Consider the following 19,248-nt stretch of genomic DNA (forward strand, 5'->3'; position numbering starts at 1 on the left):
TTAATGATTCTGCTCAGCAGAGTAAAATAACCTTCAGTCAATGAGGCGATACTGACTTCCCAGTAAATGGAGGAGACCCACTCTTGGTGACATTCGTAGGACTCATGACAGCTTATCAACCGTTTAATCAAACATAAAATAACTGAAACAGCAGTTTTTAAATTATGGAAAAAAATGTAGATTTCCATTTTCTTATAATGTGAATACACTTTTTTCGGTGACTTGCATCTTTGCCTTAAATGCTTTGGTGACCAGTTTTTGAAGATGAGTTTACACGAACCACAGTGTATACATCCAACTTGACTAATTTCCCCCTCTCCTTCTTCTCTTCTCACATTGACGGCTCTTTAGTTTTCTTTCTTTCCTGCTTTCTCCATGTGCCTCCATCCCTCTAGCCTACCGTTTCTTTCAGCTTTGCTATGCAGTCCTGTTTTCTTCCTTTGATTATTTTTTCTTGCCACAGTCTTTTCTTCCTTCCTTAACTCTCCTTCATGTATCTTCCTCCCAAATCTTTTATTCTCCTCCTACTTCCGTCTGTTCTTTAGGCTTTTTGTCCACTTGTTTTGATAATCTACTTTCATCCCTCTTTCCCTTCACTTCTTTCATCTTTCTGTTGCTTTTCCATCTCATTCTCTAGTCTCTTTCCTTTCCTTGTCTTTCCTCTGTTGGCTTTCCCTCTACTTTCCTGATGAACTGAAGAAATGCCAGCACACACACACATAGGGACATGGTAAACATGGCAAACACATACACACACAGATGTATGTTCAGGGCCCAGAGGCAGGTCTGTCTTGGTCCGGCTAGCTCTCTGTTTACCGGCACCAATGAGACTTTAGGAGACAAACACCATCTGTGGAGACATGGAGGACCTTCATTACGACACTGGAGAGTGTGTGTGCTCGTTTGTGTGCGAGGAAAAAGCTTAAGTGCACTGGTCCGTCACAGCCTCCAAGCACGATGTGTTGTGACACTCAGCGAGCGAGTTAGTGTGTGTGTGTAAATGTGAGTGTGTGTAAATGTGTGTAAGGAGAGTAGCTCCAGCGGTTTTTGCCTCCGGCAGCCTCCCTAATGATCAGTCTGGCCATATGGTGTTGCCCTCTTAACACATACACACACATATGAACACACACACACGCACACGCTAGGGGATAGAGCTGATTTAATTCGCAGCCTAGCAGGAGGCCCAAATTGAGATTAAGGTCAGATCTCTGCTCCTTGTGAGGTGGACCGGAGGGGAAAGTCGTCCCTGAGCAGTGACTGCAGGTTGACACTCTGAAGGACTAAACTCATATTTGGAGGAAGTTTCATTTCGTTTTACAACCACATTAGAAAATATCACATGTTGTGGCCTCAGATGCCTGCAAGAGATACTGTGGATATTTGAAATTCAGCTGGCTGCAGTACCCAGAAATCTTGAGTAGAGCCATGTATTTATTCCAACATGACAGAAAACATTAAGCCTGATATGTGATGGTAGATTTTGGAGTAAGGTTTCCCCAGTAATCGGTAAAACGCATCCTAAAATGACAAATTCGAATACAAATAACCGAAAGCTAAATTTACAGTGTAAAAATTAAATATTAGTCTGCTGCATGACTGAGCAATTGGAGGGTCCAAAGACATTAGACCCTCCAGACATATGCTTCTTCCAGGTTGTGACAGATGGTGACAGCTGTGGTTCCAAAGAGACTTTCGATGCAATGGAAATCGATGTGAATCTTAATCACTGTAAACACTGATGTTATGGGCTCAGTCACTCATTTTGGGTCATAGTGAAGAAGAATTAAGTCTATTTTCCAAATCTTGGTGATACCATGTTTAAAAATCAAAGGTTATCTGTGGTATGAAACCACAAACTCATTCAATAACGGGCTGTCACTCACAACTAATTAGTTAATGGGCAAAGTCAGGCTGTCCCTTCTCATCACATATGTTTTTTTGGGTTCTTTTTTTTAGCAAAAGCAAATATGCTCATCTTGAGGCTTCAAAAGAGGACTTAATGAATAGATACATCCATCTTCTCCTGTTATTGTGTGCTATAACTGTTATTCATGTAATAATAAGTTCTGTAAATATTAATATCTGACTTTTCGATATAGATTCTAGCAAGGTGCTAGAACCTCCTGAGATATTTCTATATTGATATGATCCGTAATATTTACTCAGCACATCAATGATGTGAATCTCCTTTTCTACCACATTTTCAAGGTGCTCTGATCTGAAGAAGATCTGTTGACTGTGGAGGCTATCTATCTATCTATCTATCTATCTATCTATCTATCTATCTATCTATCTATCTATCTATCTATCTATCTATCTATCTATCTATCTATCTATCTATCTATCTATCTATCTATCTATCTATCTATCTATCTATCTATCTATCTATCTATCTATCTATCTATCTATCTATCTATCTATCTATCTATCTATCTATCTGTCTGTCTGTTTCAAGGTGTTGTGCATTCAGACATACTCCTTTGCATATTTGGTTCTAATGAGTTGTTATGTGAGTTGATGTTGCTTTCTTATCTGTTCGAATCAGTTAGAACCATTTTCACCCACAGAACTTCCAATGACTGGATATGTGAAAATCCCATTCGATCACAGGTCTCTGAAATACTCCGACCAGCCCATCTGGCACCAACAACCATGCTGCATTTACAGTTTTTCTCAGTCGCTTTGGTGCGTTTCTCAGAACACCATTAACATTTGCACAGCAGTTAGTGCATTTCCCAAAACAATTAGTGCAAACTGCAAAACCTAGTGGATAGCCTGCAAAAGCACGTCACATGCACAGAATTGATTATCCATACCTCAAAAGCAAGTATCCATGTCAATGAAACTGTCAGTGCCATCAAAATGAAAAGTCTTGACACCATCTTTATGAACAAGATAGTCAAATGGCATTGTCATGTTTCCACTATGACAGTTTATAATTTCAGTGTTTCCCATTGCAAAAACAATTGGTGACACCTGAAAATGCTGACGACAGCACTATGGCCTACCTGTACAGCCATCTGAAATGTGCAGTAAAGTCACTGTAGATGTTATGGGAGTCTTGGGAGTAACTGAGACACTGAATACGTACGTTTCACATTTCCATTGTGTAGAAATGTTTGTAATCCTACAGAATTGTGCAAAAGAAAAATATGCTACAGTCACTTGTTCACTGTAGAATACATGTAAACATAAAATCACCCATTTGGTAGAGCTGTGCACTAATGTGAACAATAAACAGCACATGTAACAGTACAGTAAATCATTCTGACACATCCAGACGTTCCTGTCTGTCTGGCCACATATTTTCATCTACATCACAACAGATGTTATCCCTCGCAATGCAGCGAGGAAAGTATCTCCTGGAGTGGCGAATCCATCCTCTGCAGGACCCTGCTGTGATGTCGTCACATGCTGCATCCATAGCTGCTAGCAGGGCCATTTGCTCATGTGGATTTCATTTTTCTTGAGTACTCTGTCAATTGTTGAAATTGAAACAGATTCAATATTGCCAAATACCGTGTAATTCTCTATGACAGCGCTTTGTATGTCTCTCAGCTTTATTGCATTGTTTGCAATGACCATTGCACAAATGGCTTCTTCTTGCTGTGGGGTAAAAAGGGGCCCTCTTCCGCCTCCGCGAGGTTGTCTTACAATCCTATGTGGTGCAGAGTAAACTTTTTGTGAAATTGCAAATACAGTACAGTAACATGTGATGTGTCTGAGATGGCACAGTACAGTACAGTGTATTACTGTTTGCATACCTGTTTTCCCTACGGAATGTTTGAATGATTGAACTGACAGTAGTTCTTCCAATATTGGGTTGCACCCTTCGACCAGCCTCCTCCATGGTGAGGCCGTGATTGACAACATGGTCCACAATTGTAGCCCTTATTTCATTAGGAATCCGCCTATATCTGCCTCTTCTCCCTCTTCCCCTTCCCCTTCCTCCCCGCATCCTCACCCCTCTTCCACGGTGCTGACCTTCCATTTTGTGTCACAGAAGTGTAGAAATGGTACACACTAGCTCCTGCGCAGTTTATATATGCTTGCCAATTGGGGATTCACAGGATTCATCCATAATTGACAGTGAACAAGTTGTTTGTCATTGGTTACAACTAAACTTTCACACGCCTCCTCATGAGTGACAGCTGTAATTCACCCGAGATCAATTGTTCAATTTCGGAGACATTTCCAGGAACAATGATACAGAAAGGTATAGGATTTGCTTGACAGATGGCCAATATTTGGCATGTGATAACTAGTTCAACAATTTTGTGTGTGATGACTCAAGCAATGGATGTATGAATATTAGTTTTATTGGGAACGACTATTCAGCATCCATAGGTATGATTACTTTTGACTGACATGACATAAGCAAATGGAAATGTCAGAAAGCAGCAGGGAAATGTATGGAAGCAACTGATTCATGTCCAAAATCATTTGCAGTTTGTTCAGAGAGAGGAGAAATTGCTACTATGATGTGCACAAATGACTGAGTGTTGTGGAGGTTGAACTAATAGTTATGAGAATTTCAATTCTGATCTGAGAAACGCACCAAAGCGACTGAGAAAAACTGTAAAGTCAATTAAATCACTTTTCTTCCACATTCTGGTGTTTTTTTTCCTCTCTGTCTACATGTCTAGATGCACTGAATTTCTTCCACGTGATTGGGTCATTAGATGCAGTTGAACAGGCGTACATAACAAATGAGTGTAAGTGACAATTTAACTGATACAAAACTATAAAAATAATGTTTTCACAAGTAATAAATATTGGTATAGTTTTAATTTCATAAAATGTAAACATAGCATTGGCCTGGAGATGAGGAACTGCGATAGAGCATTAAACACTGTTTGCTTATAAACTGTGTACAGTGGTCCCTAAAGATGATGCACAGGAAAGGGCAAAAGCATGGGATTTTTGCATTTTTGTTTTGCTTGCAAATCATCGTGGAGCATCTTAACAGTCTGTCTGGAGAATAATCAAGGCCTGCAAACAATTTTCAAGTATAAAGGGGGAAAAACTCAGATTTCTGGGGCTCTCCTACAGGACACATCTTTAAAACACACTGTTTCATGTTTATTAGTTTGAGGCAATGGTTTCGTCTGTTAGTAGGAAAACCTAGAACAATAGGTATGTGCACTGCTACCAGCAGATGATGAATATTTTGCTAAAGACCAGATGGAAGGTCTAATACGGAAAGGTGTGTTACAATTGTATGTATAAATATGACAAACACGTTCAACATTAATTTTGGTTTTTCTGGGCTTTGACCTCATTGTCCCCCCTCTCCCTGCTGAGCTAAGGTCAGGAAGCCAATATGGTTTCCTGTTGTGAAAGGGTGATACAAACTTACCACCTCAGGGGACTCAGAGACTGCATTAAAGGCAGCAAGGAGAGAAGAATAAGCAGCTCGCTGAGGGCTTAAACACTGCTATGATTAAAGCTGTGTTGCAGTGACTGAAGTGTGGTATCTAAATGCAGCAACAAACTCAACTTAGCAAACAGGCTAAGCTTCATTTAGTAGAATTGTTACACACTCTGATGGCTTGACTTTGGACTGCAAATCAGGAACCTTTGTGTCCCAGATCCATCCAATCCTAACCATCATAACCATCACCTCCATTCAGTACAATGTAAAATTACATGAACAATCACTCACATTCACACATACCTCATTAGCTCAACTTCACTGCAGTAGTAGGTAGTTGTGCATGTGTACTAAACCCAGGGGCGACGCGAGACTGAAACGCCAGACTCAGCAGAATTTTAAAAAAGCCCCTTGATCTCATTACAAGATGATCTTAGTTCGGCAGTTTTTTTACACTAGTAGGACCAAATTTACCCAGAAAACACGACGGGTGACAAAAGCTGCTGCACCTAATCAGCTTTAGGTTGGAGAGGAGGGGGTAAAGAGAGGTAATCTAAACCCGCCCTTCCCCCGTCACCTCAACGCTACCTTAGGTTATATTACAACAAACACCAAATCAAGCTGTAACAAATGCAGGAACTATTCAGCAAAGGAAAGCGTTGGCGTGTGTGTACGTATGTGCGCTTAGTCCCTGGTAATTGTGTTTGAGTGACCTACAGTTTATGTCTGGAATGAAGGTCACCGGTGCTTCAACATCTGTCAGCTTCAACAACAAACTGTGGTCATAATGTACAACACACACACACACACACACACACACACAGCTGAAGCCAAGGTGACGGCTGCTTTGCTGCATTTTAGAGGATAAAACCTTGAGTTCTGTTTACAGCTAATCAAACTTGAGATTGGAGCTTTCAGGAGTTTGATTTTTTTCACCTTCAGTTAGCATTACACACACACGCACACTTTTTAATCTGCCTAACATGTACACACATGCTCTACACATGCATATAAACAATGTATCTGATCTCCATATAACATGGGAAGGAATCTGACTGAAAAAACACCAAAATGCATCAGAGGTAAATGAGCCTAAAATCTGCATAGCTTGCAATAAGATGATAATGAAAATGACTCATTTGCCATTTTGGAAACATGGACATGTTCACTGTAGAAGAATGTGAATCAGCTCATGCAAGCCAGTGTTTGTGCAATAAAACACAAGATAGATAAAACAACTTTTATGCATTACATAATGGACAACGGCGAGGACTGCAAATCAGTATGGGCTAGAAGTCCGTGCTCACTATTCACCAGCATATTATTTTCCAGGAAAAATAAATCAACAGTTTGATGACAAATGAACGACAGATTTGTCGCTTTGCCAACTGTCATTTTTCAAAAGGCGACTGACTGATAACTTGAACAGACCTGAAACTAGAAAGGTTTGGGCAGCAAGTAAAAAATTGCAAAATTGGACTAAGTTAAAAAAACAGGTCAGAGAAAACAGTTATTCACGGAAATCTTTTTTATATTTTACAGTAATGATTGCTTTGAGTTCTGTGAACATATGTGATAATGTAATTACAAAAATGTTCAACAAAATATAAATAGAAGCACATTAAAAATATTGCAACATAGCACTCTTAAAGATAACATTAGGAGGGCAGATGGCAGTGCTAATGTTTGTCTACCAAAGTGTTGGATTCTGCTGCTCTCACAATAGAGACAAAGCAGTAAGAGAAAGTAAGTGACACAAGGTATTTCTCTTGTTTCAGGAAACAGTGAATCAAACGCCCGCATGTCTTCTAATAACTGTAATTACAGAAATGCAAACATCGCAATTCAGTGCAGCCACTGAACTGCAATTGTTACTTTTTAAGATACTGAGCTATAATCTATAAAAAGCAAATCACAAAAGAGCAACAACAGAGCAAACACTGAAAACAATCTAATTAAGGTTTAGTTATATCTAACCACCAAATATGACTAGAACTTAACAACCGAGTTATTAGAGGTAGAAAGATGCAGTTATTATGGACATATGATAAATATTTACAAACATTTCACCCTGATCTCCCTCTTTTACGCTCACAGAGCTGATTCAGCATGGATCAGATCTGGGGGTTTAGTTAATCTCACCCTTACCAACGTGCCTGTTAGGAAGGTTTAAGGGATGTTTAAGCCAACACGGCTGGTTTTCTTTATCTGAGCCTTTGGACCCCCAAGTGGTATAGGGCCGAGGAGTGTTTGTTGATTACTACGGGGAGTCTCTGGCGAGACAAAAAAAGTGGGGATAAAGCGTCAGCAAGAAAAAAAGGTTAAAGATTTGTACAGCTTTTTGCAATCTTAGCATCTCTTAATCCAGTGTTCAGCGTCTTTCAGAACCTCACGGGATCAGTCTGAGGGGGGTAAAATACTAAATCTAGACATTTCCAGGAATAAGGCCACATAAAAAAGACAAAACAATAAAAAAAGAGAAAAATAAATAAAACAGCTATTTTAACTGACTGACTGAACTACTTTCAATAAAAATTAGAAAGCAAAGCAGATTTTCAGACACAAGCCTCAAAATATGGAGCGCTCCCAGAGAAAAAGAATTTATAGGGTTTATGAAGGTGCTCAAATGAAAATGAACCATAAATTAATCAACAAGTCAAGGGCCAGAAAATAAAGTGAAACTTCTGTTTTCAATTTATTTGTTTTCTTATATTAATCAAAATTAGGGTCAAGTGGGCCTAGAGTGAGGGGTGGGGTACTTCCTGGACAGGTTACCAGTGTACTACAGGGCTAACCTTCCTTTTTTCATACCAAATATTTTAGTATAAATATTTTTTTAACTTTGCAGTAAGAAATAGTTATAGAATAGTCTCTAACGTCCCATCACAGTGTAACTTTTTCAGCTTGTGGGGATTTCTGTTTGCATTTAAAATGTTACTTTTATTCCTCCTCATGTTTTGCGGGATGTAACCTCGTAACTTTATAGATAATAACATCCTTATATGACTTCATTTACATTATGAACAGTTGGCATGTGTCAGTCAAATGTTCCACATGAAAGGGGAAATTTAATTTTGACTCAGAAGACTATATGATCAACAAAAAAATGACAGTTCTAAGTTAAATGTAAGTACCTTTGCTAACAGATTGCTTTAATGGCTTATTTGAATGTATGATTTCTGTTTTCAATAACTTCAATTACAACTGTAGTTAGAAAAGAGCTGATAGATTATTACTTTGTATTCTCTTCTAGATAAGTCTGACTATCCTGCCTACCTGTCAGACCACTGAGTGTTTTTGCTAAAGATCTCAATATTTTCTGGGGATAGCAATTAGTGGTCATAGAAATAACAGACAAACTAAAAAAAAAAGAGAATCACAACTTTAAAAAGGGATGTGCATTCTGTAAATATGACATGACTGATGGTATTTCTGCTGTCATTCTGGCTTTATGAGTCATGCAACATGGTATTTATAAACTCTCAATTACACATGTACTCTGCTGCTACCAGCCAACATGCAAAAGTGCAGGAACGACTTGGACTGAAATTCATCCAGATATTCTTTTAAGCGCTATAGCTTGTTAGCGAAGCCTATAGCAAGTTTGGTTGCGTGCCGAGGTGTTCCTTATTTCTATTTTTAAGAAATTCAGTAAATGGCTCAATTCGGAAGTCTGCTCAAACTGTGGGAAAAAGTATTAAGAAAGGAGACAGTGGAAGACGAGTGACTGGAAGTTTGGGGAACTCCTCAGGGAATCAGGGTGAATATAGAAGATGAATAGGAGGTAGACTGTGTCACACCGTATAAAAGTATATTGCAGTCAACAAGAAAAAAAAAAGGTTAAAGATTACAAAAAGAAAAATAAATAATAAGACATCACTCTTCTTTCCTTCACTCATGCTCTGAGTATAGAAAACCTCAAAGGCGTTGATCTGACGCCAACAGCTGTCATTAAGAGAGAGAGTAGAAGAGAGAGAGGCTTGTTTTTTGTTGTTTTCTGATATTTTTCCTTTTTTTTGCCTCCTGGTGCTTATTGGTTTAGAGCGGAGGAGGAAGAGGAATGAGGGACAAACACAAACAAAGAGACAAACATCAAAACCGCCGACCTCAAGGGAGCAGCGGCACTCGCTAACGAGCTGTGACAGCAAGAGAAGAAGAGAGAAGGAGATAAAACAGAGGAGAGAAAATAAGGAGAGTGGAGACGAGTGACAACAGTGAGGAGAACGGGGACTAATAAATTAAGAAAACTGAAGAGCATGAAAATTTTAAAATCAGTTTTTAAAACTACTTAAATGTACTTCTGTTAGCACAGACACAACTACCCAATTACCCTCCAAAAAAAGAAAACAAAGCAAACAACAACAAAAAAAGCAAGAATACTTTCCACATAACCTGTATATCAAATATGAATGGAGGCACTCTGATGTTAGGTAAGTAGGTTAAACCAAAAATGCTATAATTTAAAATACTGTCACGTAGGTTAAGGTAATTTAACATTCTGGTGCTTCCAAAATGTGGGAGGCGCAGCTTGAGAAGCAATGTTTACTTATCTAACATTATCAGTTTAACGAAGCTAATTTCTTATCAGTGTGAGACTAATTACTGTTAACCAAAACCTACCATGCATGCCACTTAGATTAATGAAAATGCACTGATTTGAAACATAATCAAGTCAATTAGTTTTTATAAATGAGGATTCTTTGTCATGCATAAAAGTTAGTCATGGAGTTCCACAGGGTCCTGAGTTCGGACCAATACCTTTTAATTTACACATGGGTCTCTCAGGTAATATCTTTAGAAAACAATGCATACATTTCCAATGCCATGCAGATAACAACCAGTTGTATTTATTTGTGAAGCCAGATGACACAAATCAGTAAAACTATAGGGACGATATGTAATTTACGATGTAATTTACAGGAGGAGCTGAGAACATGCTGTATGAGGAGGATATGTTCTTCAATGTGCACATAAAACAAATATACAGGAGTGCCTTCTTTCATCTTCGTAGCATTGTCAAAACTAAACAAAAAATCCTGTCTGAAAGTAATGCTGACAAACTAGTTCATGGATTTATTATGTTGAGGCTGAAATACTCAACTGTAATTCCTCATTATCCGGATCATCTAAAAGTTTCACGAAAAACCCTCAGCTGATCCAAAACACTGCAGTGAGAGTACTAACAGGAAATAGAAAGAGAGATATTTATCCCATATTAGTCTGTTTTAACTAGCTTTTCTTTTTATCTACTTCCCTGTTAAATCCAGAATATATGAACTGAGTTCTTCCTTCACACTGTCACTAAATGCTCACTCATAGGATATCATCTCATTGTTGGGGGTTCATCCTTTAATGCAATATGTTTTTTACCTTACAGTACAAGGGCCTTGAAAGAGCTCTTTGAATAAAGTTGAATTTGAATTCAGCTCAATAAAAAACATTTCTGTTCACGTTAGTCATCTGGAGACCTATGGGAAGTGTAGAGCTTAAAAGTACATGTTTTCATGTGGTATAGACTTGGGCTTTGTATTCAGTTTTATTGTGAAGTCTGAATACATTTAAACGGTTTTATAATTAGTACACAATGGAAAACAGAATAAAACTAAGACTGCTACCTCTATTTGGTGCATTAAACAAAGTAAACAAAGTTACACAAGTAACTATAAATGATTAGTTAACAGTTATAAACAGATGGGTGCCACACTGGTTCTCGTGATTTTATTTAGATATTTTTTAAAGAAGAAAAGAAAGAAAGAAAGTGTACTTTATTGGTCCCCGTGGGGAAAATCCCTCTCTGCATTTAACCCATTCACTCAGTGAAGCAGTGGGCAGCCACTGGGCGAGCAAAGAAGCATTTACATGGAAGTTTACTACAAATTGTACTTTCAACATTTTTCTGGGTCTTTCAGTACAATCAAGCCTGCAAACAGAGGAGTCAGCCATTAATGGCGATCAAAAATAATACAGGTTTAAGGAACTTTTGTTGGTGTAATTTTGCTACATCCATCTTTAATATACACTCTGTGAACTTCAACTAATGACCAGAAACAACAGAAACTGCAAACATTAAGAGTGCCATCAAAGATCATTTACTGTAATGCTGAGTATCCGTATTCTGCCTCACATCTAAAGCCCGATTGTCTGCACAACTGTTTACTCTCAGTTCAACAGAGCATTCCTTTTCATTCACTTTGTGTATGTGAACCACACTGGTTAAGCGTGTCCCACTTTGTATTACATCAACAACAAGAGCGGACTGAGTGATTTGCAGGTCTGAATAGATAATGGATAATATCATCCACCATATAAATCCTGTGTGGTAACACTTTAACACTGATCAAGCTTTCATGTGAGGTCTCACAACAACAAACTGGATAATTTCACTAAAGCAAGTAACATATTAGTTTAAACCTGGGCAGCCTGATTTTGAATTTAGACACACATAAAAACAAACAAACAAAACCTCTTCAAATTTATTGCCCACAGTCTCAATAAACAGCAATAAAAATTAAGTGGTTTTTAAGCTGTAAAACGTAGGTGTGCTTTTGTTAAACTGATCCAGACTTTCTAATGTAAGATTTTACAATGAGACATGACCACCAGCTATTGCAGTGGAAGAAAACAAATGTCACCTTATACAGAGCAAAGTTTATCTTAAGAAAAATCAAGAGAAGAGACAAATTCAAAAAAGAAGAGAGCAGAAAATTAGAGTGGATTGAGACAAGAAAAGCAGAAAGGGGAGAAGAGGGGATGCAAATCATCCAAACAGAAGCAAAGAGGCAAAAAGAGGAGAAAGATTATAAAAAAGTATGGAAAGGAAACAGCGCTCAATGGGAGAGGGGAGAGACAGAGAGGCAGGCAACAGATCATTCAGTTCACGCACCTAATTTCTTGCTCAACACTTGTTTTTATGACTAACTGCACACTCAGTCAGAGACTTTGATCAGTTTGACTGAAGTTCACATGAAATCACAAAGAACTGACTTCACTGCCACCACTGACAGCAACAACAACAGGTGCATCCCAGAGAGACAGAAAAACTGCCAGATTCTAACTCACCTTCATCCTCATCGTTGGCCGTGACGGTGATGAGGACGAAGCCGACCTCCTTGTCTTCCTCCACGCTCACCTCATACACCGGTTGGGCAAATGCCGGGGCGTTGTCGTTCACATCGGTGACGAAGATCCTGACATAGGCTGTGTCTGAGTCAAAGTTGGACGGAGGCTTTGCTCAGGAATATAATTTCAACGTATCCAAACACATGCAAGACTCTCTAGACTTTCGTTTTATAAGGTCTGCAAATGATCTCTTTTATATTAATTGGACTGCAGGCCTTCTCTCTGATTGCGCGTTACCTGTGTTAGGCTGGCCCTGCTGGCCTTGTCGGGCCGACTCCGAGCCGTCCTGTGACTGCACCTCTATCAGATATGAAGCTTTCTGCTCACGGTCAAAAGAGGCTCGAGTGAAAATGATCCCACTGTGGGAGTCAATGCTGAAGAACTGAGAGTCCCCACTTTCATCCTTCAGGATCACATAGTGGATCTGAAGAACACAGAGAGATGCAGTGAAGCAGAAAAAGAACAGGAAGTAGAATATCATTAACGATCAGTACAGACGTTTCTCACCATCCCGTGCAGACCAGAGTCCAGATCAGTGGCTGACACCTGAGCCACAGACGTGCCCATCTGCGCTCCTTCGGGAACCGTGGCCTCATAGGTGGACGACAGAAAGAAAGGAACGTTGTCGTTCACGTCTGAGGGGGAAAAAAACAAAAAGAAACAGTAGAAAAAAATATCCTTTATTTTCCCACATTCATATTTTTTTGTTGTTGAAGGATCTGGCAAAAGAACACATACAGCCTGTCATGTCCATGAAAGCTGATTAAAGTGGATTAAAAACAGACAGAGAAAGAAAATGCTAGAAGGAATGGAAAAGTGAGCAGGAAATAAACAAAGACAGAAAGAAAGAACAAGCAAGACAGAAGGCAAAGAGACAGAAATAAGATTGGATTTTTAGAACAGCAGTAAAGGAGATTAAAAAGTAAAGATGAATTACAAGGGGCTGAATTACATGAATTACAGGCAAAATTTAAAAAAAAAAGTCCATCAGAAAGTGAAGCTGGACTATGTCTACCCTCACTAATGAAAACTGAGTTATTAGTGAGGAATTATCCTCCAAACACCCTGAAGAGTCCACAAAGCAGCTTGTCAGCTCACTTTCAAGCTCCGCTAAGCCAATTACAGCGTCCGATGTGGGTTTGTTCAAAGCCAATCAAAGTCAGGAAGTGTTTTCTCCTCTTTCCTTCTCTCCACCCGCCTACAGATGCTGTTTGGGAAGTGAGTCACTGTTAAAGGGAGACGGCATGGAGCTGACACCACCGGTCGCTTCTGTTTTCTTCTTTTTCTGCCAGAAACGACCCTGGATATGAACCGCACTTCATTAATCTTTCTCTTCTCGTCATTTCCTCCAGCTTGTCTCTCATTACACCCGAGTTTCTGTTGCTCACCAACGGCTTCTTTACATTTGATGGTCAGAGCTCTGCTACTCATTTTAAAGTCCTTGTAATGGCAACTTTTAAACCACTAAATACTTTGCTTTGTTCATCAATATAGCATATTTAGAATTGTGAACATATCTATCAATATGCAAATAAGTCAATATCTCATCTTTGAGACTCACTCACACTGAGTGCATATAGCCAACAGGGGCCTTGTACTATTTAAATGAAAGAGCTGTAAGTTGATTGGTTACCTGTACAAACCTATGGGACTGAATCCACGTTTTTGACTAGCAGTCTGGCTAAAGGAGTTGAAAATGTTTGACCCTTAACCATACAAACTCACCTGTCACATTAACATAGACCGTGGTAAAGGAGGCGAGCGGCACAGCAGCGACATTCTGCACGCGCACTCTGAGCGTGAAGAAGCGCGTCGTCTCATAGTCGAGGTTCTCGGCTACCAGGATGGACGCCGAGCCGTCGGCCCGGTTTGGTTTCATGTAGAACCGCACTGGCATGTTGGTCTCCGGTACCTGACCCTCCTCCAGGTTGTAGGTCACCCTGGGGTCGCCGAGGGGAGATGTTGCCTTGATGGTCTGTTGACAGAGGGAAAAGAACAAAAGATATGTTTTTGTATCCAAAAGAACCAGCGTCTGCTTGCACATTATGACTGTGTGCGCCTGAGCTTCCTAATGTCACGGCTTTTCCTCATCACTTTGTGTGTGTCGCTTTTCCACTGAAAAAGGGGCAGAGTGATTTGAAAAGCAGAAGAAAAACTTGACAGGAAATGACACTGTGAAATATACTGATGTCATGCACACCAAGGGACAGCAAGCGTGAGCTGGCCATTGAGACTTCACAGACATGGTGGATTATACAGAACTTACCTTTGTAGTGAGGGAGAGACTGAAATTCAGATTTGAAATTCTCTCATGGTACAAACATATTTCTCACATGAGAAAGACCCTTGAAAAATAGTTGATAGCATCAAACTTGTCAAACTAGTAACTTGCTTTTCTATGTTTTCCATCTTTTCCACATTAAATATCTTGGTATCTTATTTTTATTTACCTGCGTTGATCCTCAGTAATGATCACTGTCAAGGGTGTTTCAGTGTTAAAGTACAAAGTCGGAGACTGCAGGAGTCTTGGGGACATCCTTTGAGGATCATGTGATGGATTTCAAAAGTGACTGCTGCTCAAATATTCCAGATACATTAATGAGTTATAGAGTTCTCATCAATGCTAAAGCAAAGTATCCAGCTTGCTTTGATTATCAGAGAGGGAATTATGTGGCTAATCCCAGCTTCCGTGTTGAATTGTGTATCATTTATTAATTGCTAGTAAATATATTTATGTTATTATTTATTTTAAATGAGCACCACCAAAACAAATAACTTGCTTCTCAGGTAGCTGGAAAATCTCATTTAAAATTCCTTTGCCTATTGTAACTAATATAAAAAAACATCTTTGGGTGGAAAGTTCCAACTTACTCTCACCCCAGGGTGTCAATTCATGCTTTTCTTTTAGATTGAACTGGCCATTCAGAAATATGCACAAGGTGTCCTTTGGCTTAAGTGCCAAGGTGTAAGTGCTTACAGCAGAATGGAGAGTGAGAGACAAAGGTCCTCTTTAAAGAGTGTCAAAGTCTGCATTTCGAGCTTGGATGAGCGACATCCCTGAGACTTGGGGTATGTATGATATGCCTGAACATACAGAAGTATATAGAGGACAAAATACTGTGGAAGTTGTTAGACCTTTATGTCTGAGCTTTATGGAGAAGTTTAGAACCAAGCTGTCATGATTTGAGTACACAAACCTCAGTTTGTGTTCACAAATCAGTGTTCAAGTTAGAATTGCGAAGAATGCAGCTTCTGATACAAGTACTAGAAGGCGGCATATGGGAGAAAATATATAAATGCAAGATCTATAAAAGATATCTAAAAGAAATGCTGCAAGATAAGAGATTGCAGAAGACGAATGTAGGTTTGCTCAGATCTGATGTCATGCCTTTGGGTCTTAAAATCCAGTTTGAAGAGTTTTAAAAGTTTTAAAAATGTGTGTATTTTTAAACAACCTTTAATATTAACTGGCAACACTGTTTTTGTGAAATTCAGTGTTGTTATATGTAGCCTGGTATTTGGAGTTCTTTTTACAAGTGCATCTTTTTCAAAAGCAAGCAGAGTTGGTCGTTTCTGACTAGAATAGGAACAGAGATCATCACTCAGACAGATTACATGCAGTGCCGACAGAATAAAAGATATCCCATATACAGACACTGGAAACTCATCTTCTCAAATCTCTGTTTACTCCTTTTGGGCTTCAAGTTTATAGAGACAGACTTATCTCCATTTCTGAAGCAGTTACTCCCACATTGCGTTATAATCCGTCAAAGGCAGAAGCCAAAGAAGAGTCTGTACTGGTTCATGATGACATCATGTTATCACACAGCTGCTCGTGTCGACAACGAGGTCGTACATCTAACAGCTCCAACGGCTTCCAGATCTTTAAACTATAACACTCACCAGAAAAATGACACCCTAAAATACACAACTACATTTCAAAGAATGCGACGTTTTAACGGCCAGAGGTGCAACTCAGTCCTTCTATGGAAATAAAGCTCTCATGGTGAAAACTTTCCAAAATACCCAAAAAGGATTCGGTTTCTGCTTTGTTGATGTTTGTCCTTTTTGTGTTTTTTTAAAATAAAATATGTGTCTGGATCAGAGTGTGTTGTCCTGAGCTGTTCTTCTACCAGCAGCAGAGCTTTTAAGACTTGTGTTATGCTCCTGGCAGTAGACTAAACTGACCTTAGAGTGAGAAAGTGTGTATGTGTGTGTATTTATGTCCTCAGGGAAATGGAGTCATAAATCTGTTTACACAGTCACATTGTGGAGATATTGCTCCTTTCGGGCACAGAAATTAAATCATTAAACCTTATTACTATAAACCTCTTGCTTATGTTCAGAATGAGTTCAGGTTTAGGTTAAGGTCATAGTTAGGTTAAGTTGGAAGGAAATGCACAAAAAGTCAGTATAATGTCCTTTGAAGTGATGGAAATACGGTGTGTGCTATTGTCCTTCCTGACCGCACACTCCCCACCTTGCCAAGGAGGGGCTGTATTTTCCATGGCTGAGTGATGCCACCTCATTTTACAGTAAGCTATGACCTGGATTGTTAGACACACACACACGCGCGCATGAATTTCCAGTTAATTGACTCACTCTGATTTTTACCACCACAGTTTTTGTTCACTAAAGTGTAAAGGGGCTCATTTATTTAGATTGTAACTTCAGCTAAGATTCCTGTGTCCACTCAGCTGCAAATAAAATATGTCAGGTGGTCTCGGTAGCAAGCTGCGAAGAGGGTCATTGTACGAGTAACAGCAGTTAATATGGAAGCATTCTTGTATCATTAAAGCAGGAGTTTTGAACTGTTGGACAGAAAAAATGCAATATGACCTGTTTAATTAGCAGTTTTTCTGGTATTAATAATTAATGATGATGAAATATGCTTTTACTGGAGGGAGCATGCATGATTTTTTTTAAATCTTCCTACAACGACATGACTGAAAAATCAAGGAGAAAGCAAGGGCTGTCTATGCCTGCTAAGATCCTGCAGGCAGATGAGTGGGAGAGAAAAGGTTGCTGACGACCACTTACGAATAAATCTTTTCTTAATTCAGTGTAACGGTGCATCTGTCAGCCTGACCGCCACATCTATAAATGGTTCCGTAAAATGGCCACTATAAATATAAAGTACAGTCAGTACAGAATCATTTAACCCCTTTAGTTCAGGACATGGTGGCTTCGAGCAAAGACTGAAAGCAGGGGAGAACCTATCTCAGCTCCAGTGTAAGGACAAAAATCACCTCTGAACAACCGTCGCCCTTGTCGTCACTTCCACAAGAGGTAACATGTTTCCCCTGAGTGAGAAATGCTGTCTGCCACTTCAAACACTGAAACCCTTTCAGCCCTCAGACCCAGTGACCACAGCAGCTCCAACAGTCTCAATCTAATGCATTTACCAACTACTTAGTATGCTGGGATGACTACACACTCTCACACACAGAGAAAAACACTTAATTCTAACATTTAATTCTTGCCTGCTTGTATTTGCATGCATCCCTGTTCTGCAAATATTATTGCCACTGTGCTACTTCTCTACTACCTTTCAGACCATCTATCATGCAGTCTTCCTCCACTTCATCTCCATCTTATCCAGATTGCAGAACATCTCAACCGAAGCCACTTCAAGTCATTTGCTAACTGTGTTCCACTACAACTGTCTGAACTCCGGGGGTTCCCATCTCTATTTCCTACTTTTCATATCATCTGCTCTAAGATGTGGATTTTCATCAGAATCTATTAACCGAAAAGAATTTTATGTTACACGCTGTTTCTCCAATTAATTTCATCTTTACTTCCAAACGATCTCTCCTTATTATATTGATTTTTAATTGATGAGTATAAAATTGACTTTTAATCCATTTTGCTTTCCTGCAGCAGTTATAAAGGACAGATGAGACTCTGACTTTCTTGTTTGGTTTTTCCATTGGTAGTCTCTTAAAAATTTTAAACAGGATGTTAATCTAAAATCTCACAAACAGCCCGAGATGAAGGCATCCGGTTTCAGGTGAAGAGTTGCGCGAGGGTATGTTAGTGGAGCGTGGCTCAGCCTCACAGCAGGCCGAAGCAGCAGAGTGTATGGAATCAGGACTAATGAGAAATCATCTCATTAGACATCAGTGCAGCGTGCTGAAGTTAAGCTGATCAGTGTCTGCCTTCCTCTCCCACACAGATTAATGCCCGTGGAGATATCGCAGCAGATCGCTCTCAGCTGGTGCGGCTGGTGCTGAGAGTGATTCAGCAGCTGGAATACAGATTGCCCTGTCAGCTTCAAATGCTAACAGTTAGCAGTCAGCTGAAAAGGGTAAGGTGGGGTCATCAGGGTTGGTGTGTGTGTTTGTAGGGGTCTGCTCCATTTTTTGATGCTTACATGTGGTAATTACACTTTTAATGGCTCCTTTGCTTATTTATCTGGGAAATAACATAATTAGTGTTTCTGCCTCGTGTGTTTCATGTCTTATTATCTCATTTATCAGCCCGTCACGTGGGTAGCCTTATTAAACTGATACAAATCAGCCGAAAGAAAGAGATGGACGGTGTCTTCCAACGCCCCCCCCCCCCCCCCCCCAACCCCCCACCCCCCACTGTGCTCTCTGTTATCATATTCCCTGTGTTTTCTGGAGCTGAATTCAAAATGTAGTTGTTCTCGTTTGCATATTTTTCTAATAAAATGAACCAAAATACCACACTGTAGAATTGCCCATGCTGACATTTAACATGAGTGATTACATAGAAGGTTCTCTGGCCCA

The 19,248-nt window shown here is 39.5% G+C and overlaps 1 protein-coding gene across 1 annotated transcript in view; it reads right to left on the minus strand.

The window, feature by feature from the left end:
- The window catches only part of LOC147318861 (neural-cadherin), a 151,295-nt gene that overhangs the window by 38,367 nt on the left and 93,680 nt on the right, over positions 1-19,248 (minus strand). Inside the window, exons 13-16 of the mRNA XM_086311010.1 lie at positions 14,219-14,468; positions 13,001-13,128; positions 12,731-12,917; positions 12,434-12,577 (exon numbers count right to left, since the gene is read on the minus strand). Of these exons, the coding sequence (XP_086167136.1) occupies positions 12,434-12,577; positions 12,731-12,917; positions 13,001-13,128; positions 14,219-14,468 (709 nt within the window). The remainder of the gene's footprint in view (positions 1-12,433; positions 12,578-12,730; positions 12,918-13,000; positions 13,129-14,218; positions 14,469-19,248) is intronic.

This window comes from Aulonocara sp. 'chitande type north' Nkhata Bay, linkage group LG11, assembly GCF_057382095.1.
Source record: "Aulonocara sp. 'chitande type north' Nkhata Bay isolate Kocher_YH1m ecotype deep benthic linkage group LG11, A_spYH_male_GT1.1, whole genome shotgun sequence".
In the NCBI taxonomy this organism is placed as follows: domain Eukaryota; kingdom Metazoa; phylum Chordata; class Actinopteri; order Cichliformes; family Cichlidae; genus Aulonocara; species Aulonocara sp. 'chitande type north' Nkhata Bay.